The sequence below is a fragment of the Condylostylus longicornis genome, unplaced genomic scaffold, assembly GCF_029603195.1.
Source record: "Condylostylus longicornis isolate FDR11 unplaced genomic scaffold, ASM2960319v2 ptg000011l, whole genome shotgun sequence".
Classification (NCBI taxonomy): domain Eukaryota; kingdom Metazoa; phylum Arthropoda; class Insecta; order Diptera; family Dolichopodidae; genus Condylostylus; species Condylostylus longicornis.
The window spans coordinates 2884845-2907825 of NW_026577980.1; the positions used below are offsets into that span (position 1 = coordinate 2884845).

The 22981-nt window shown below is 23.5% G+C and overlaps 1 protein-coding gene across 1 annotated transcript; it reads right to left on the reverse strand.

Annotated features, from left to right (window-relative positions):
- Positions 1 to 9970: 9970 nt before the first annotated feature.
- LOC129619323 (protein krueppel) lies at positions 9971 to 22694 on the reverse strand. The gene is made up of 5 exons (XM_055534564.1): positions 22598 to 22694; positions 11455 to 11910; positions 10632 to 11319; positions 10225 to 10526; positions 9971 to 10137 (listed from the first exon to the last, which is right to left on the reverse strand). Exons 1-5 carry the CDS (start codon positions 22632 to 22634, stop codon positions 9971 to 9973), a joined length of 1650 nt encoding a protein of 549 aa, XP_055390539.1. The 5' UTR covers positions 22635 to 22694.
- Positions 22695 to 22981: the final 287 nt, after the last annotated feature.

The following is a 22981-nucleotide window of genomic DNA, read 5'->3' on the forward strand; positions in this document are numbered from 1 at the left end:
GGAAAAAAATAAGAAAAAGAAAAAACAAAAGAATGGAGATTTTTAAGAAAGGATGACGGCGTTTTGTTTTGTTCTTGTTTTTTGGTTTTTTGTGTACCTATTCAATATTTTATCTTAAATGGAAGATGGGAGAGATTCAGTTGGTTTGTTGATATTAATCTATGTATACGATATATGTATATTTATGAAAAGGGCTTTGATAGTCCTGTACTTGATATAAAACAATAAAAAATACGGCTGATGATGGTGCTCTTGTGTTTGCTTTTTTGTTTTTTTTTTTTTTGTTTTGTTTTATATAATCCATTAAAACAACAAGCGCGTAATTTAATATTCCCATTAAGAAACGACCATAATGAATGGAATGGACGACTTTTGTTTTGCGTTTTTGTGTATACTTTCTTTTGTTATTTTTTGTTTTTTAACAAGAAATTTTAAAAATAAGAGTATACAAGGATACATAATTATAATTTATATAAAAGTATATGAAAAATTTTATATATTGCGCACATAAGGATACAAACATTAATATTTTGTTTATACAAGCGATTGTGTATTCATTTAAAAGGATAAAAAGGAGTTTTTTTTATATTCAAAAAAAAAAAAATAAAAAAGAAACCGAAGAAAAGGAGTAGAAGAAAATTTTTGGAAATTAGAGTAAAGCGTGGCGTTGTTGTTGTTCTTGTTGTTTTTTAAGGAACTTTTGTTTTTTGTTAGTTCTTAAGCTTAACATAATAATTTTTTAGTATAACGCTTTCTATAATTGTCTACTTTAGTAATACACAATTTGTACGTAAATGTATGTAAGCAGGAATATCCTTTCTTTACAGTTAAACACACATACACTCGCGATTCCCTTTAATGTTCTTGTATTTTCTGTTTCTGTTTTTCTATTTTTTTTTTGTTTATTAATATTAAGCACTTCAAGGATAATATAAACCATCATCTCATTACTGTTTTAATAAAAATAAAAAAAATTAAATTTTTTTCTCAAAAAAAAAAGGGAAGAGAAAACAAAAATTTAATCATTATGAGCAAAAAAAAAAATTGTAACGGTAAAATTATTTTTTAAAGCTTTTGTGTGTTAGTGGAACTTTTAATCTTCTATACTTTAATTTGAAGGAAGAAAAAAATCAGTAAAATCATTAGTGTCATTGAAGACTTTAATTTAGTTAAACAAACCATGGGATTTTAGGAATTTTCGTCCAGTCTTGTAGGTGCAGAGCTAAAAAATGTATAGAATGTGGCAAATTTTTTAATAATTTTAGAAATAATGGTGCTCCAAACTTGAGTTCAGCTGCCCTAAACTGAGAAAATCTGTTATCGATGTGGTAAATAATTATGTTTGTCCTTTGCAAGCACCTATTTTATAGGCAAACACGAACGTTTCGCTTTTACCTAGTAAGTTTGTTAGTCATGCAACACAGCCCTTCAAATTTTTCAATAGTAAACGTTTTTTCAAACGACTTTTGGTCGCCATAAAAAATAAACGGCTCGTTGATTCAATGAAAAATTTATCTATTCGGCTTTTCGATTTTATGGAAACTATAGTCACTCCGTAACATTACGTAGTCACCAATGGATTCGGTAATATTGTCAGAAATTATCTTTTCCTTACTTAAATTACCAACTATTTCAGTTCTGTTAAGCATTCCGTAGTTCATCATGTCATCGCGAAATATCTTCCGTCAGTTTGCCAAACAAACCATCTATTTTCCAACAATTTTACACCTGAGGCACCTTAAATAAACAAAATTTTAATAGTTATTTTTGTATTTTTCTACAACATTTAAAATTTTCAAAGGTTAATTTCAAAGGTCTAATTAAAATTTTTTTTGAAATTGAATAAAAAAACCAAAAATTACTGAAATTTCTCTTTTATCTTCGTCAACTGACCAAAATATTTGTATTTTTAATCTTGCCATATTATTTCTAAGAAAAAGGATCAAGGACACCGTGTACATACAATCAACATATTGCTTAAAAGTGATTTTATAACAAATTCCATAAAATCGATTTCTTGACCATTCAATTTTTGTTTTTTCTTTTTCTTTAACTGCAAAAATTCATTAAAAATAACCCATTTTTAGCTAAGGTTTTGTAATCCTAGTTAAATTTACAGGTAATTTTTTTTTCCTTTTTGCTTGCAAATTGTATCTAAACAAAAGAAATGAAAATGTTTACTATTGCCATTACTCTGTCATGCCCATGTCATGTATAAGATGCACATAGACCTTACATACGTATATGCGCATATTGTTTGAATAATTTACGGAAACGAGTTAAATTCTTGTTATTTTTACGGTGTTTGTAAGAACAAAAGATTTACACAAAATTTATTGGTATTTTTATAATTTCTAATACATTATAGAAATTGAATATACTATGTTCAGATAGACATTATATTTGTATAAGAGTAATGAAATCTTAATAATGAAAACAGCTGAAAAAAAGGGAAAAAAATACAATAATTACAAAAGACCAAAATCATATACATACCTTAAATGACCAAAAAGAAGTTTCTTTTGAGTGATTGCCAAGAACAGGAACACAATAGGAGGTAAACTATAATTTAAAAATTACATGTGTATAGAAAAGGATTCAGGATTTGCTTTATTTTAAATTGTGCATTCGCATAATACCCATAGATATTTAAATATTGACCCAAAAGATATTTGGTTTGATTGTATGGAGTTAAAATTTTAAAGAGTTTAGAATTTTTACCAATTTATTTTCAAATACATTACTCTCTATAGATGATATTATGTAAAATTAAGTTAAATTTGAAAGAGACATGTGACATTTTTCTAATAAAAATGTGACGTGAACATGTATACTGTAAAAAAAAAAGAAAAATGGCATATTTTCAAAAAATATTCGCATATTTTCAAAATTTTGGGATAATTTTCATTGAAAAATTTAATAATTTCCTTAGAGTTGTCAAAAAAGTTAACAAATATATGCAAATATTTACTATATTAGTTGTTTGGCTTTATAACGAGTATTCCGCAATTTAGAAAAATCGGAATAATTGTAAAAACAGGACCAAAGGGGTAAAAGGCAATGACGAACATTTTCTGTTGTTAACCCAGAACAACGCCGAAATGGCAAAGTCAACTGTACAGTATTTTGCATATGTCAAAAATAACCCCCTGCAGTAAAAAGGAATTTAATAATGTCAAAAAGAATTGCCTGCGCTAAAAAAAATTTATTTTAAGCGTTTTGAAAATTTGCCTGTTTAATTTTTTCAAATATTTTTTTATTATTATTCCCATCAATTTTTCACGGATGAAACTGTGACATTTTTGTCATTCATATCACTTTTGACATTTCACTCCGATATTTGTCATTTATCCATTTTGTTTGGAATTTCCTTTTAAAATGAATTTTAAATTTTCTTTAAAAATAGACATTTGCATTGGTATTAATCACGCACTTTAATATTTTTTTTATAATAATTTTTAATATATTTATACGCCATTATAGTGTGTTTCTTTTGTTTTGATACATATATTTTATAATTTTCTTAACTAATTAACTGAATTTTAATTAATAAATTTTATTTTGTTTTCCATTTTTTTTTTGTTTTTAATTTTTTGTAATTTTCAAAATTTCCAATATTATTTAATTATGTACTTTCTTTTTTTCTCAATTATATTTAATTCGTTAATTTAATTTATACTATGTAATATAATTTTGTAATTTATTCGAATAATTAATTGTAATATTCTAAAATAAATAAAAAATATAAATTAAAAAAGAAAATTAATAGAAAACAATAACAATTTCATTTTAATAATTATAGAATTTTTAATTTATTTATTATATATATTTTTTTTTAATTATTTAAAAAATAATATTGTTATTACTTCAAATTTTCTTCTTGTATACACATTTAATTTAATATTACGAAATTGTATATTTAATAATATTAAAAATTTGAATATTTAATTCTCATTATTATTTATTATTGTAAAATTAATAAAATAATTAAAATTTTTTTGTTATACATATTTAATTATACCCCATTCAAAATAATTTATACACAAAATTTTTTCATTACAATTACAATAATTTTATTATATTAAATATGTACAGTTATTATATTATTTAATTACACATTAATTATTATATTGAACTACTTAATTTTATAATAACTTAATAATGTTCTATTATATAATGTTAATTACATTTTCCTACTATTTTTATATTATGCTGAACAATCAAAAATTCATTTTGTTTTTTTTTTTAATTTTTTGTTTTTTGACATTCAAGTGACATATTTGACATTTTGACAATGAATTAATATTTATTAATAATAATTATTATAAAATAATATAAGTAAAAATAATTTTGATTTTTGTTACGAAAATTAATATTGCACAAGAGTAATAAATATAATTTAATATAATTAAAAATATAATTAATACCGTTTTAGAACAGTAGAACATGAATTTAGATTTTAGACTTATTTATGTGATAAGGTTTGGATTATTTCTGAAGTTTTCAAAAATTGGAGTAGTCGAGTAAACAATTTGTTTTTATTTTAAGTATTAATTTAAAGTTATTCTTGATAATTTTTGAATTATTTCCCTATTGTGAATATGATTTTCGGCATATTTCTAATTGTGCATTGATAGTAGGTTCTGACCGGACAGTAAATTTGTGCTTAAATATTTATCAAATTTTTTATTTTTTTCTAAATTTTTAGGAACTGCGGCCAAAAATCACCACAGAATCTGATAATGTATAGCAGATGTGAAATGAATTCTCAACAATTTAGGAAAGTGTTCATTGATGTGCCTGAAAATCTATCCCTTATCTATCCCAGGTTATAATTATTTTAATTTTGTTTAAAGTGAAATTAATTTTTTTAATTGTTTTATTTCAGAATGAAGGAGTAAATATGGATATGTTCTACTGTTTTAAAAAAACCATATATAATTTACAAAGCAGTTTTAGAACGAATTCCTTAATAGAGCTAAAATTTAATTTTAATACACATATATACATAAAATCTAAAATAAATGATTCTTAAATTGATGTATGTGTGATTGTGTGCTATGTACAACTTAAATAAACTGTTAAAAATGTATCGGATTATTATTAGTTTTTTTTTTTTAATTTTTAATATTTTTGTTTAATTTTTTTTAGATTATTTTGTTTTATAATTCTTAAATTTTGTGAATATTCATTTATTTACGATTTTTCATTTGAATGTTCGTTCACTATTTATTGAGGAACTTGTATACCATTTTCATTATTTATTTTTCAAATTGTTTTTTTTGCAATTAAAATTAAAATTAAAAAATATTATTACAAACATAAAATTATATATATATATATATTTAAATGCATTTTTTTTGTGTTTTTTAATTTTTTTAATTTTTTTTTATTTTTTTTTTTTTTTTTTTTGTTTTTAAAACAGAACATATTTTATATGCGGTGCTGTATGTAATTTTATAAATTTTTTTACTAACATTAAATACTAAAGAAGAAATTTTACATTTTACTTACATATTATACATACATATTGTGTAATGAACTTTTTTGTTTGAAAATTTGTGATTTTTTGTTTAATTATTAATAATAAGAGAAATGTAAAAAAAATTATTTACAATAAATAAATAAATTATTTTTTATAATTTTAGATTCACAAATTTTTACAGCACTTTTGCTAAATTTAAGGAATATACGGTAACACTATCATTTAAATCTCAATTTTCTTTAAAATGCCTAAATAAAAATATTTTGAGGTAGTGGAGAGAATAGTGTCAAAAATTGAGTTTTTAAATGTATAGACGAATTATTTATGTGAAAATATTTTTAAATATTAGAAAATAAAATTAAGTATGTAAGTAATGAATTTTTGTCTAATTAATTTAGAATATAATGAGGATTAAATTTTGAATTTAAATAAAATCACCATAAATTTAGCATGTACTGCAATTATAAGAACTTGACTGAATACAGGTACTTGTTATAAATTGTCAAAAATTTTGTTTTTGATCAAAATTGTAAAAAATTTTTGAAACGTCAATCGCATGAATTCAAAAATTTTGTTTTGGCAAAATTAACTAAAATGTAATTACTTATTAATAAATAAAAAATATGTAATTTTTTTTTAAATTGTAGGTGGCATATACACAATCGAAATTAAATGGTTCTTGATTGGATGCAAAAATCAGAGTCGAATAATTGTTAAATTCCTGACAATTTAGAAAAGCACCGAAATAAGACTATAGAAATAAGAAAAGAAAATAATAAGAATTTTAATTTACTAAGAATTTTTTGTACATTTACAGAAAAGTTCATTAACACTTAGTATTTAATTTTGTTTTATACAATTTTTATATGAAGAAGATAATTTATTTATTTACACTTTGTTTATCATAATTATATTTTAATTTATTAAACATTTTTTTTATAGTATACACAATTTAATAATTTTTTTTATTGAGGAAATTGCATTCTTTTCAAAAATTTCCTTTAAAGATTGAATAGTCATAAAATGAGGTAGTTTGCAGATTTCAATATATGTTTCAAAATTTTAATTCTTTATTTTCTTATATTTTTTTTCTTTTACCTATGATTGTTTTGAATTTCATTTTGTTTATTTTTGTTTAATATTATTTTTAGGTTTTGGATAAGGATCTAGTTTCAATAATATTATTTATAATATATACATGTATATAAAAGAAAATAAATTGCTTTGCTAACAAAATATTTTTAAAATTTGATTCACAAGATTATAAAATAAGAGAACGATATGAAACTATAATTTTTGTATAAATCGGAAATTTTATTTAATTACAATTTATATTACATTTATTATATTTAATTTGTTTAAACAAACTAATGAAAAATCTTTATTGTATTTTAGGCGAAGTTGTATTTGCTTCATTACCGATTGAGTGATCAGTATGGATAAATCAGTTGAATGCATTTACAAAACTTCAATAAATATTAAATATACTGACTAAAATACGTACATATGTTCATCAATTTTGCAAAAAACAATTACCGCACAATGACATATCATAACATCATATTGATGTCAATACAAACAGAAAATCTTATTTAAAAAATTTCGAAATAATTATATTTTCAATAATTTTTCACGCAATTGGGAACATGAAAGTCCACGTTTTCCCCGAAACATAAAATAATTTTAAACCGTAATTTAACTGTGGCAGTATTCCATATCGTAAAAAAACCGAAAAAACTTTGACGATGCATGCGTTTCACATTGCATCCCAAAAAAATTTTACAAATGTTTTGTATTTTACATTTTCGAAATGCAGAGAAAAACAAATCTAAAATGCATCTAAAAAATTTTGAATGCTTTTTGTAAACTATTGTTTTTTATAATGGTGCCATAAGGAGCAGTTATAGAAAAAATACAAAAAAATTTATCATCTAAAAATTTAATAAAAATTCTGAAAATAAAAGAAAATTAAAAGAAATAATAAAAAATAATAAAAAAGAAAAAGTGTGTATTTTAAAAAAATTAAAATTTTATTTTATATTTTTTTCATATTTTTGTTTTCTAAAACGCTTTTCGTTTTTTGAAATATTTTATATAAAAAAATTTTAATTAGATTTTTTAGTTTTTTTTTTTTTTTAACATAATGAATAATAATAATTAATTTTGTTATTCTAAAAATAAAATATAAACTAAAATATTATTAATAAGTTTTTTTATGTTTTCGTTTTTTTATAGATTATAAAACAAAACTTAAAAATATTAACAAAATTACATGCAAAAAAAAAAAAAACAAAATAAAATAAACTTAAAAACTAATTTTGATTATTTTCTCTTTTAAATGCAATTTGATTTTCTTTGATTTTTGAGTTTTTTTAAATTTTGTTTTATGGCAGACATTTTTAATATTTTAATATTAAAAATAAATTGAATCAAATTATAATTTAAATATTATATATGTATATATAGGCATGTTTGAGAGTGTGTTGTCTAAAGGACATCAAAAAAATAGGGACTGTAAAAATAATAAATGGCACTTAGAAATTTTTTTTTTAAATTTTGAAAACAAAAATATTCACAGCAGTAGTACTAGTTAAACAAATCAGTTATAAAATTATTTATATATAATATGTGAGTTTAATTAAATATAATTATTATTTAAAAAAAAATAATTGTTAATTTTTTCAATTCACAATAGATTTTTAATTAGCGAATAGCCATTTTATTTCTCGATTTTTTCAAAAATAAATTATCAAACTGATACTTGATTTGCAACATATGTTTAAGAGCATAAATTTAGTTTACATGCGACATATTGCGTTTATGAAAATACCAAATATATATCAAAATTTATCAAAATAAAATGTAATGTAAATGTTAACTATTGTGAATAGATTTTTGAGGTTTAATTAAAATTATTAATAATGAAAATTAATAGTTGTTAAGAACTATTTTGTACATCAAATTCAATTTCATATTTATTTGTTTTTTAATTGATTTTATTTATATATATATTTTTTGTATTTATTTATTTAATTGTAGTTTAAGTGCTTGTCGTTTGAATTTCCGTTTTAATTTTCATTACTTTACTTTTTTTTTGAAGTTTTGTCATATTTGAATTACTTTGAATCAGTATTTAAATTTTGGTATTTTTATAATTAAGATTTAATTTTACAGTAGTACAATTAAATACAAATATTGAACAAATTTTACTGTTTTTTTTATTAAATATATGCTATATAAAGTATACATTGGAGAGTATAATATTCTATAGTTACATAGGTTTGTGTATGAGTGTATATATTACGATATATAGTTAATAAATTCTTTATACGATATAAATATTGATTTTTAATTAATTATTAATTAAATTACTAATTATATGTATACTTAATGACTAAAGTCTTGTACTAATTCAAATTCCTGTTTTCAAATTTCAAATTTATTATTTTTTATATTTTGTTTTGTTTTGGTTTGTCCTTTAATTTTTTTATATAAATATATACATATACATGATTATATAATAATGACTATATATTTTATATATTTTTAATTTTTTTGATTACATTAATAAACTTATTTAATAAATATATTCTTAAACTATATTTTGAATTTATTTTTATGTACAATTAATTTGTTTTTTTTATTTTATTTACAATATTTTTTTTGTTTTATTTTTGTTGTACATATAACTTAATTATTAAATAATATTATGTTTAAATGTCGTATATATATTATCTATATAGATTCATTTTGAAATTTTTAAATTAAATTTAATTGAAGAAAAAAATAATAGGAAATTTGGCAAAATTTGGTTTTATTTACATATGCATATTTTTTTTTAGAAACTGAAGCGTTTTTGACAAAAAAAAAATTATAATTTTTTGGTTTCAAACATTTTTTTGTACAATTCTTTTTAATCATTATTAACATTTTGTGACTCAAATTAATTGTAAGTATTGTTGTGTATGTTAAAATTTAATCTCTATATACTGCGTATCAACTTTATTTCAAATTTACTATAAGCACGTAGAACAAAATCTGATTATCGATTATTTTTAATCAGTTTAAAATAATTTATTAATTACCATTTTTTAAATTATCTGATATTTTTACTACCAATTCCATAAATTACATTACAAAATTGGATAAAGTCAATTATTTTATTAAGTATTATTAAATAACGCTAACAAAAACCCACAAAGTAAAGGAACCTTTTAACCATCGTTGTAACAATAATTTTTATATTGAAAATCATATTATTAAAATTTTCAGTATAATATGCTAACAAATATGAAAATATTATTAATTAATAAGAAAAAGAAATTTATTATAAAATTAAAAATAATTTTCAAAATTATTTATAACAATTTTATAAATTCTTATAAATTATTATTGTGATTTTCATTAACTAAAATTATTCAATTATACATTTTTCCAATTTCAAAACTAAAAACAACAAACATTTCAATTGATGTTCATACATATTTATTGATGTTCAATTCTAGAAGAATATTTTTTGGGTGTTATTGATGCCGCGGCGGCTGCAGCCGCTGCTGCTGCTGCCGCTTGCATCATTCTTTGTCTTTGTTTTAAATTTAATGTTGCAGCATCATCTAAATCTTCTAAATCTAAATCATCATGATGCGATAATGATTGATTTTGATGATGGTGATGATGAAGATGATGATTATGTTGTGATTGCTGTTGTTGTTGCTGTAAATGATGTCCTCCTAATATTGGTGAAATTGGTGAATGCCATGATTTCGGCGATCTTATACTTAAATCTTCAGGTTCAGTTTGTTCAGGTAAATTAACTATAGCAGGTAATTGTATTGGTATATGTGGTGTTGGTAATCTTAAAACACGTCTTATATCAGATGATTTACGACTCCTTTTTTCAGAAGCATCAAGAATACTATTACCATTGTTGTTATTGTTATTATTATTGTTATTATGAAGATTATTAATACCATCTTCTGATAAATCTAATGGTAATTCATAATTTCCAGTTGTTATAGATGATGATGATGTATTACTTAAATTATGATGAGAATTTTGATGATGGTGATGATGATTATTATTATTTAATTGATTTGATAAATTCATTGAAGATGATGATGATGATTTATGATTTAAATCAACATTTGAATCATCTGATGCACTATATGAACTAATTGTTGATTTTTGAGCTGACATTTCATAATCAGACATAGCTGGACTTATTGCTGGTGTTGGTGGCGTTTGTATACCACATTTATGATGCATTAAATGATGTCTTCGTCGGAATTTCATATGACAGCGTTCACATTCAAATGGTTTTTCACCATTATGTATTAAAGAATGTGATTTTAATTGATTTGAATCACTAAAACGTGCATCACACATTTCACATGTATATGGTCTTTCACCAGTATGAACACGTAAATGACGTCTCAAATTTGCTACTTGAACAAATTGACGATCACAGTGGCTACAATGATATGGTTTTTCACCAGTATGTAATCTCATATGTGTTTTCAAATGATGATCACGTGTAAATCTTTTATGGCATTCTGGACATTCAAATGGTTTTTCACCAGTATGGGTACGTTCATGATTTTGTAGAACATGTTTGTAACCAAATGAGCGATTACATATTTTACAGGTAAAACTTTTATCTCTTGATGGATCTTTGCTATTGCTATGTACGGGAATATCTTGTTGTGAATTCGGTGATGAACCACTTGATGGTGGTGAAATTGGTCCAGAGGGTGTATAAATATCTTGTTTCATTGGTATATCAATTGGTGGTGATAATAAATCTTTTTTAACACTAATTTTCCGTGTTTTTTTAGGTGGAATATCCATTGTTGTTGAAACGATATTATTATTATTATTGTTGTTGTTGTTATTATTATTATTATTACTTGTATTATTATTGTTATTATTATTAGGACTAGTATTATTATTATTGTTATTTAATAAACTATTAGTACTGTTAATATTATTGTGATTTGTACTATTGCTAATATTATTATTATTATTACTTAATATATGAGATTTTTTTGTGGTAATAGAATTCGTATTTAATATTGTTGGTGATATTGGTGATGCTGGTGGAGAATGTGGTCCATTTATTGGTGGTAATTGTGTTGGTGATTTTGTCCACGAACCAAATAATGCTGGATGATGTGGAAATAAAGTTGATGCTAATGTTGACATTGGTAATTGAGCTGCCATAAATGCTGCTGCTGTACGATTTGCAGCTAATAATTGTGATGGTGATAGCATACCTAATGCAGAAGCAGCAGCAGCTGAATGTAAACCTGGATATACAGCAGTTTGTTGTAAATGATGTGGTGCTGTTATTATTGATGGTGGTGGTGACATTGTAAGACTATGATCAACTTCTTCACGTTTAATACCGGCTAAAGCAGCAGCTAATCCTGAAAAGATAAAAAAAAAGAGGAATTAATAAAAACGGAAATTAGTTTTGTTTAAAGTTTAATTTTATTTTACTTTTACTTGTTTTGTTAAAATAAATAGTATACAGCTGAAAGCGTTTATTTATAAATAGAAAAGTATAATTTCAGTTTATCGGAAAGACACCACGCTGAGAAAATTGAGGTGGAAAATGTGTATGTGTCCTGTATTTACACACAAATATGAAAATGTTTGTGATATATACTTATAACTGTACATCAACATGGATAACATACACATTAAATGATTTCTATATTATAGAAAAGGGCAAAAACATCAGGAAGTTCTTATTTTGTAAACACATAGTTAATATTTTGACCCTTAAGGCAATTTAATTTTTGATCTTATCCATTTTCGGTTTTCATTTTTCTTCCTCTAGAAATTTTCTTCAAAAACAGAAGGATTTCAATTTTCTATTTATGTTTGAACTTTTGCCTTTATATTTTTTGGTTGTCACGTGAATTTGAAATGACACTTGATTAAATAAATTTAAAAAATAATATTAAAGAATAAGTTTAATAATATTTTTTAAGTAGGTATTTGGTTAAACTGGAAGGAAAATACCGGACGACTGCAAATTTCTATTTGAATCGCTTAATCAGTCGTTATCATTAATTTTTTAAGTCTGATTTTTAATTAAATGTTGGCAATAGTTACATTTTAGATAATTCATTCAAAGCTTTCAATTTTGAAATAATTAAAAGGCGTAGAATTGTGTGATATCGACTGACAAAAACTTGAGATTATAATTATCGAGTGAACGGCTGGAAGTGGCGATGGTATAGTTTAAACTCAATGATGGAAGTCAATTCAAATTGGAAGACAATCATTGGAAGTCTGTAATTTTTATCAGTTTAGACTTGTTGGTTACATTATTGTGAATAAAAACCTTCACTTTTAAAATCTTCTTCATGTTATTTTTCATGATTTCTCTATGATAAGTGTCAGTTTGTATATGTGTACATGTATACTTTTATCTTACTTTCTCTTAACTCTTAGCTAAAGGATGCAAATATGAAAAAGGAAGTGGGTACACACGTGTGCTCAGAAAAATTGACATAAATTATTTACATATTATGTACATATTACTTATGTCTTGCATATTTATTTTGCCGAATTTTCATAATTTTCATTCTTTGTTTTGATTTCATTATTCCGTACTTTTTTTCCTATACTTTTTATTATTAATTTTTTTCTCTTTTCGAGTAAATTAACAGTTTATATCAATTCTGTCGCGAAAAATAATAACATATAAATATTTAGCGACACAATTAAGCAACACACTCATAATTACATGCCATAAAAATTATTATATATGTATTAATGGAAGAGCGAGCTAAAAATAACAATATTGTGAATAGTTCACAATAATAAAAAACTATAGCTGATTACATTTCAAATGTGTATGTATAAATAATTTTTTTATTAAAGTACTAAAAAAATTCATGCAATAAATAATGCTATTTGCTACACATATGCATTTTTTTAGTACAAAAAAAAATAAAAAAGTACAATTTTTATTTCCCCTTCTTTTTCAAACATAATTTCCTTCGGTTTTTCAAAATTTTCTGAGAGAGAAAAAATCCATAAGAGAAAAATCGAAATTATTTTTGCCTTATTTCGGGAATTTTATTTTAATTCTCTCATGGGATGTTTTATTTTTTTTACCTTTGAATTAATTTTTTTTTTTGTTTTTTTTTTTCGGTAGTTGAGACTTTTGAGAGCATATCTTTTTAGTTATGTTCAGTGGAATTATTAAATATATTATGTAGAAACGGTATGCATGTGTGTGTGTGTCAACCATATAACCCTTTTAGTACGGTAAAAAATTTTTGTTTATTTTATGTTTTCACATATGACGGTTAACAAAATATTAACAAGTTATTTTTCGGGGGAAAACAAATACAGAAGCATTTGTAAATATTTAATGAGAGCAAATATATAAACACATTCATACACACTTGTAATTTATTTTGAGAATTTCTTATTCGTTTATTTTATTAAAAAAAGGGTTTACCCCTTTTCTTTTAATGGTGTGTGGGCATGATTCAAACATGTATTTATATTTTGTTTTTATTTTCGTTATTTAATCTTAAATTGTGTTATCAATTCGTTTTTATCAATGTAAATATAATACAAAAGTGTTATATAATTTATGATTTATTTAAAAATAAGTTTTTTCTTGTTTCACTTCGAAAATTAAGAGAGTAAAATTATATTGAGTTGTTTTATTTTCCTACCGTTATGCGTTATACATTAAATTTAATAAAATGAGAGAAATTTTATAATTTATGTTAGAGAATTAGTTAAAGAAAAAAACTGTTATAAAATATGAAAAGGATAAAAAAACATAATAACATATTTTGATTGATTCAGTAATGTGTCTGTTTCTTTTGTATTTGTTTCTTGTTTTACATTGGCGGTCATTTTAATGTAATATCAATATAAATTTTGAACGATAAAAGTATAATAAAACAAAGGTTAGAAAGAGAAAGTTATACAAAAAATGAGTTATGTACATATTACATATTATATTTATATATATGGAATGAGATGTTACCAGATGTTTTAAATCATATTTTTAATATTAATATCGTACTACATAAATATTCAACCGTAGGCATACTTTTATACACACTTGCTTATGTGTATAACACTTTCATAATAATCTTTGTTTTTCTCTACATACATTGTATATTTATTGGTAATAAAACAAAAAAAAATTGATGAAAACGTCATCATTTAGAAAAATCAAAATATTGAAAATATTTCGTGTGACACTGACAAATGTGCATGTGTGGAGCATAAAAGTTTTTAACAGAATTCTTATCTTGAGCCATACAAATGTATTATATGTATATATATACAATGTAGGCGCTTTTCAATAATATAAAGAGTGTATATTGAGTGAAAATTTGTTTTCCGTTGCTCTTACTCCCTTCACTCCCTCTCCCACCCACCTCCCCCCCCCCCCCCCTTTTTCGAAACATATTTGTGATTTTTCATTTGTTTTTCAGTTTTCATTCTTTCTTTTTATATTTTAGTATTCATGTCATTGTATATGAGTGTTTACCACATAATAAACTATACATATTATTGGTAATATGGTACACAAATATATATATATATATATATATATATATATATATATATATATATATATATATATACGTACATTGTACATATGACATTTAAAATCATAATGTTGACATATCAGTATGTGTACATTCATATGTAGATATATATGTATTTATTATATATAAATAATGTGCTTTTGCTTTTCCATGTATGTAAGTATATGTATAGAAAAGGAGTTACTTAAAGGAGTGAAAATATCAAAATAAGAAATCACAAAAAGAAAAAATAGAGAACAAAAAAAGAAAAACAAATAAGAAAAGAAGAAAACAAAGGAATGGAAATAAGAAAAAAAAATAAGGAAAAATAAAAGAAAACAACTCAGACCGACCGGTAGTAGCGCCATCGAGACGTCGTAATTGCTTCTGTTTTTTTATTATTTTTCTTTATTTATTTTCTTTTTTTTTCGATATGTCTAACCAGTTAAGCACTACTCATATGTATCCAAAAATAATATACATTCATACAAATATTTATACATTTGATATTCACGTATGTCGTAATGGTATATGAAATGAGTTGTGTTTTGTATTGTGTTGTGTGGTGTGATTGGGAGTATGTATATGCGATGCACATTATTTTAAGTTTTTTATGTTGAGAATTTGAGTGAAGATTTCCCATTCTATATTCTCTCGTTATGTATATATGTACATACGAATATTTGTATGGTATGTGTAGGTAAGTATGTTTTGCTTTTGTTTGAAATACGATTTGATGAAGAGTTTGGTTTAATATTATATTATATGCTCTTTTATTATTATTATTACTATTATTAATATTACTGTTATATTATTATGATTATTGTTGTTGTTTCATTAAAGAGAGATATGTACATGAACGTAGATATTGACTTCAGAGTTTTGTTTATAATACTGTGTATATAGAATATAATTTTGATGTAAAAAAAAATAACAATAACAATAATATTGCGAGGAGTCCTTGATTTTGTTTTATTTTTTTTTTTAGTTTTTTGCTATATTTATGTATATGAGTATAATTTAAGCATATATATAACTTAGTTGATTTGAAATTTTTGGTTGATTTAAAATTATAAATCTATATACTCAAAGAGATGATTATATTTGTATATTGACTATATTGTTGTCATTTGTGTAAATCATACGAAAGGATAAACTATATGATAGCTGTCATACAAATATATTGTATGATAAAGAAATAATATATTACAAGTGTATAACTATAGTATAAATGAAATATGCCATTTTTGGGTTGTATTTCATAGTATGGTTAAGAATATTGTGCGACTGACTAACAACTTATTCCAACATTGTTGCGATTATTGGGATTTTTAATGTTGACATGTTTTTTGTTTTTGTGCTATAAATAAGTTTGAAGTGTATATATGTTGAACATGTGTGCTTATTAAATTTATATATACAATTTTATGTGCACATATGTGGAATAATATGTTACACTTATGTATGTATATATGATGAATAATATACTTTCACTCATATTTCTTTTCGTCCTTATTATCAACCTAAATATTTATGTATAGGTATATATTGTATATAACAATAATATATATATGTATATGGAAACGTTAATAAATATTTCTTGAAAAAGGAAAATATTTTTTTCTTGTTATTTTCACATTTAATAGGTTATTATTGTAGTTGACATCTATGTTTAACTTCTTTGGGGTGTTTGAAGTTATAAAAATAAAACAAAAACGTGTGTGTAAAATGAATAAAAATGAAAAGAGAAAGGAATAACAAAAATGAAAAGCTTCCTGTTTTACTTTATTTTATATATTTGGTGCTCATCGTTTGTTTGTCCTTCTATTTTTGTGTATATACTACGTTTATGAGGCTCTACGTTTATGGTGCTTTAAGGATATTAATTTATTATTGCCATTGCTTTCTTTAAAACAAAAAAATTTACTTTTGTTTTAAAGATTTTTCTTTTGTATTTTTATATGTAAGCAATTTATAAATGATGTATGTGAATAAGTACGTACACTTGTGTTCATAAAAAATGTATTTAATAAAAGTATTGATTGATTGATTTTTGGTTCAAAATAGAATAAGGAATTTTATAAGCCTTTTTGAAAGAGAATTTAAAAAATAATAAAGAAAAATTGTGTTATACACATTTTTTTTTTTAAAGACTAAATTAGATTACGATATTAATTTCTAAAAATTTATGAAATTTTTCAAAAAAAAAAATTAATTCAGCATAGAATGTTTTGAATTAGATCTAGAAAATCAATTTGACAATTTAAAATGAAATAAGAACAAGAGCGATATTCTGCGGCGAATTGTCAAAATTTAAGTAGAGAAAAAATATAGAAATAAGCCCGATCCTAGGCTGAGTGGAGCCAGAAATGATCGGCGCGAATTAAGCCGGCGGCGGTAAAATTGTCTATTGAAATTCTATTTTGATGACGATATTTTTTTACATCATCTATTTCAATGTTTGTGTGACATTATATGCAAAATACTGAACAGCTGACTTTTACGTACCGCTGTTTTTGTTACTGCGTTAAAAACGGAAATTATTCGTCGTTTTCGTTACCCACTTTAGTTTTGTTTTTACACTAAACCATGTTATTTTTTGTTCCTCTCTTTATTCATAAAGAGTTTGTTGAGGGCGCGGATATTGCAGCACTGAAAACTTCTTTTAAATTATCTACCAAAGTATTGGATTATGTTTTCCTTATTACAAATTTTAAGGAACTTATTACAAATTTTAAGGTCGGCCGTAGATATATTGCGAAAAATTTTATTTCATTTTTGTAGCAGTGGAAACAAAGTCGTAGGTTCGACTAAATTCGTTGCTCTAACATCGTTTTAAAAAAATTTTAAATTCGTTCCGAAATACTAATAAAACTAATACTTAGTAGGAACAAGCCGACGGAAAAAATTTTCATATTGCATTTTGAAACAAGCATGTTGATGAATTTTAATTCAAGAAAAAGGTGAGATTTTAATTCAACTTATTTTTAAATAACAAATTTCTCTTCAATAAGTTAATTGGAGGCACAAGAGGGTGCAACATGCACCCATATAAAAAATCATATAAAGTGAAATTTTCTTTTTTTGTTAATATTCTTGATCCAAATGTGTAATTTTGTTAATTTAAAAGTTTTTATAAAAATTTAAAATATTAATGGCACGTGGTTTTAAACTTTAAAAGTAATGTTAAGAAACTGTTATACAAAGAGAAAAGCAAAGTGTGTGCGTAAGAAACGCAAAAATTTATTTCCGTGTTTATTAATTTCTAAAAATATTTTTATGTAATTTTAAATAAATGAATATTTTCTTGAAAATATTGGGTTCTTTTTACTATTTATGATTTTAAGAACTTTGGAACGTCATCGTTTTGATTTCATCATTAAACCGTCGGTAGGAAATGAACGAATAGAAAAATTTCTAGCTCATTGCTTCATGCATGATATTCCGTAGCTATTGTAAAACTAATAAAAAATGTTTGTAATTGTATACAAAAATGTTTTTACTTTCATACAAAATTTATTTTATTGCCGACGTAATATTAACAGTCAACAGTATGTGTAACTGGCATGAAGGTAATGAAGTAATGTAGTGGTTGTTTTTTATCTAAATTATTACACTTTTATCAAACAAGTTTGAATACCACAAAACAACCTATTCTTAAATTTTTTTTGAGTTTGATTAAAGAATCTTGAGTCGTTTTGAACACAAAAGAGGGAAAATTGAAGAAGTTAGAGAATTACTTGAGTCGATTTTAAGTAAGTAAGCATTTAGCAGACATCTATTAGAAAAAATAAGTTTCAAATTTAAAGAACTTTTAAATTAATAAACTTAATATTCTCTCATTAAAGTTTTAATTAATTTGAAATGGAAAAAAAAATCTACTCACTAAAATCAAATATCGGAGAGTCTTGCAAAGTTAATTGCGTTAATTTGAAATCTTTGGTTTGGGCACATTAGAAGCCGTTGTATTTATACCATAAAAAAACCTGATAATTCAAGCATATGCGGGAGAAAAAGTTTTGAAAAAATTAATTAAAAATTTTTCTAAGAAAAAAAAAATTTAAAATCATTTTCTTAATTTACTTTTTTTGTTGTTGGTATAAATTCTGCCCGTTCCGTATCCCTCCTTGATCAAAATATGCCATCATACCATCCGAAACTTAATTTTGTTTTTATATAAATGAAAAGAAAATGAGAAAATGAGAAGGAAAAATCTAATATCAAAAAAAAATTGACTTCGAATTTTCTTGTTCGTTTTTTGTATTTTCTTGACTTTGTTCTTATATGTGATACGGATTGTATATTGTGTTTGTGTGTATTATAGCTCTTTTTAAAGTCTACAAAGTTGTGTTTTGTTGGAAAAAGAAAATCTGTGTATATTAAGCCCAGCCAAAAAGAAAAGAAATTATTTTGAAGAAGAAGTAGAAGAAAAATGGCAAAAGTTGGCTAGAAGAAAATAAGGGTTGAAAAAACTCTTAAAAATGAAAAATTTTTGTTGTTTGTTTTTTTTTTTTTTTGATTGTAAGAATGAGAGAAAAACGTTTTTCTTTTTAACGAATAAAATAACGTTATAGTTATAAGATTTACCCAACATCGGTGTGGAGTAACGGTTAGGAAGGATTGAAAAAAATTTTTGTTTTCAGTATTTTTTAAGTTTTGGGGTTTTTTTTTATTATCGTCGTTTGATCGGTAAGTGTGCGGTGTCGGTCGGGCGGGATGGTGTTAAAGATATTGATGATGATGATAATCATTGTGATGATAATGATGGTGATGATGATGATGAAGATGAAAACTGTTTTTTCTTTTACATTTTCTCAACCGGGAAGAAAAATTTCTCATTTTTCTTTTCTTCATTTCTGGCTTTGCGTTTTTTTTTATTTTTGGGGAATTTTTATTTTTTTTTTCGTTGTTATTTTTATAATTTAAGGTTTTTATTGTTGTTATTTTTTTAAGACAAGAAAAGTGAATGGTTAAAAAATTTTATATTTTTTTTTTGTTTTTGCTTTTCCGTGAAATTTTTTGTTTCCTTTTAACATTTTTATTGTAAATTTTGTCCTTATTAAAAATTGTGGATTTTCAGAATGGCAGAATCTTTTCTTATATTATTTTGGATTGTTATTTTATTTTTTTTTATTTTAGAAGTCATTTTTCTACCCCATTATATTGGAGAAGGATAAAATATTTTTTGTGTTTTTTTCGTTTTCGTTTTTGTTGTTCTAAATTTTCTTTTTTTTTATGTTATTTTGTTTATTATAACCATTTCTGAAGAATTGGCATCCTGATGGATTTTAACGATGGATAATTATTCAAGTAGGTCGTCGCTATATACTAAAAACTAACGCGCATATTATATATAAAGATGAGTATATGTATATATATATATATGAATATTACCAAGATTTTAAAGGAATAATAATGAGGAAGATATTAATAAAAAAAATTGAAAGAGTCGGTTAGTAGGAAATTTTTTAAATGTGAAACCCCGGTATAATGCGATGAAAATGGAAAATATAAGGAGGAATACAGAGGACATCATATTTGTTATTGTTATACATATATATATATATATTGGGTTTCTTTAAATTGGAAGGCTTATGATAAGGCAAGTCAAGTGAAAATTATATAATTTTAATGAAAAAGCAAAAGAATTTTTAAAACAATGAAGGAAAACCAAATTATTTCTTCCCTTTATTCGCATTTCTTCTGTTGTATTAAAAATCAACTGTATATATTCTTTCTCTTATATAACAAACTTTAATAATAAATTAAGAAAAAGTGAGTTGTACAACAGAAAAGAAGAGAAAATTTATTATGATTAATCAAGATTCATTTAATTGCTAATGATTGAAATGCGATGATGAAAAGGAAATATTAATATTATTTTTCTTTTTTAGGGGGGACGGAAGAAATAGGATTGCGATATTTTAAATATTTTAGGAATATAAGAATTTTTTTAATTGATTCAAAATAATAAAAACGAGAAAATAATAATTTTGTTTTTATATGGGGCGGGCAACAGAATTTGTTTTTGTGTTTTGTTTTTTAATAAGGGTTGTATTGTAAAGAATTCTAAATTATTTTTAGGAGTTTTTGTTATTTTTTAAGAATTTTATATTTCAATTATTTTAATCTATAAATTGTGTATTTAAGATTGGATCCTTTTTATATTGGCATAATGGCCAATATAAAAACGATCCATATTGGCTAGATTTCTCGGGGTCTTTGACTTGGATTCTCATGAATCGTTGTGCATGGCGGACCTGTTAAAATTTATCGGGAGCCTTAATCTTGAGTTGTAATGATCTGGCGCGAGGATGCACAAAAGATCTGTATGGTCGAGGTGCTGATTAAATTCGCCCATACGTAACATAACATAACTTAAGGGGGATATATGCGGGGCTTATACGAATAAACGCTAAGTTTACGGTAAAATGAAAATTCTAATATAAAATTAGAACAATTTGTATGAGTTAATAATAGTGTATTGGATTTGAATTAACAAATGAAGAGTGTTAACTTGCGTGAAAATTCAATTAAAACACGTCGTAAGCAGTATGAGCAACTTAATCTTATATTTGGGGAATACTTTTTATCTTACACTTCCAGTTACTTAATGTAATCATTTAAGTAATATCTTTTTTTAAAGCGATTGTATGTTTATATTCGATTGTATAAACTGTTTTATAATCTATTCCACCATGTTTACTAAACTGAAAATTAAAAGTATACATGGTAACAGTACAAATGTTAGCGCTATTAGGAAAATCTTATGCTAATATTTCTATATTTATTTATACTAATATTAAGTAATAAAAATAATCTCTAAATTATTTTATATACTTTCATTATCCAAGTAGAATTCGAAGAAACCGAAAAAATCCGATCGTAAAAGTCACAATTACCGAACCAACCGTCGAATTAAATACAATACCCTGCATATACAGTAGGAGATAGTAATTCAAGCAGAATTCCGAAACATTAGTACGATTAGACTGAATTTATGATGTTAAGTAAAAAGAATCGATGGGCAAATCAAACATATTTGATTATTAAATTCATTTTGAATTTTCGAAAAAGTTGGAAAATACCGACGGCAATTTAATAATGAAAGTGAGGTATTATGTAAGGTTAATTATATAAGAATAACCTAAAAAAGACAAAATATTTCTCAATTTTTAAATATTTTTAGGAATCCAGAATAAGCATTAATTTTAAGTAATATCTATTATACGTACATTTAATATAATAATTCTTTAATGTACTTATTGGAATAGAAGACGATTTTTTTTTTGCAACTCATTTCAAGATTATCGAAAATAAAAAAAGTTTAATTATTTTTTCATTGAGAGAGATTTAATTACTCCTATTGGGAATTAATAATGAGAAAGTGGAAATTGATATTGTATACTCCATAATTCAAAATTTTTTATTATAGTTATATATAATTAGTACATTGTAATAATAATTAATATTATTTTTAAATTATAATAATAAGTTGTGTTTTTTAAATGAAATCTCATTATTAAATAATACTAACCTCTTGTTTGAGCGTCCTGTAATAATGATAACGCCATTTTGCATATATATAAATATAATTATAATAAAAATTATGTATTTATATCATTAATATATGCATGTACATATATATCGAAGTAAATAACGTGAAGTTGAGTATCAATTTTTTTTTTTTTGTAATTATAAAAACAAAAAATTAATGGATCGAAAATTAAAAATCGTATAACAGTTGTCAACACTTTTTTTAAATTTTGTTCTATAATATTTATCCTTTTTTTATTATAATTATTGTTAAATTAAATAATTAAATAATTCTTTATTAAGATTAAATTTTTTCAGTGCATACGTTCCGAATATTATGATTTTTTTTCGTGTAATTTTTTTATAATTATTCAAATATTTTATA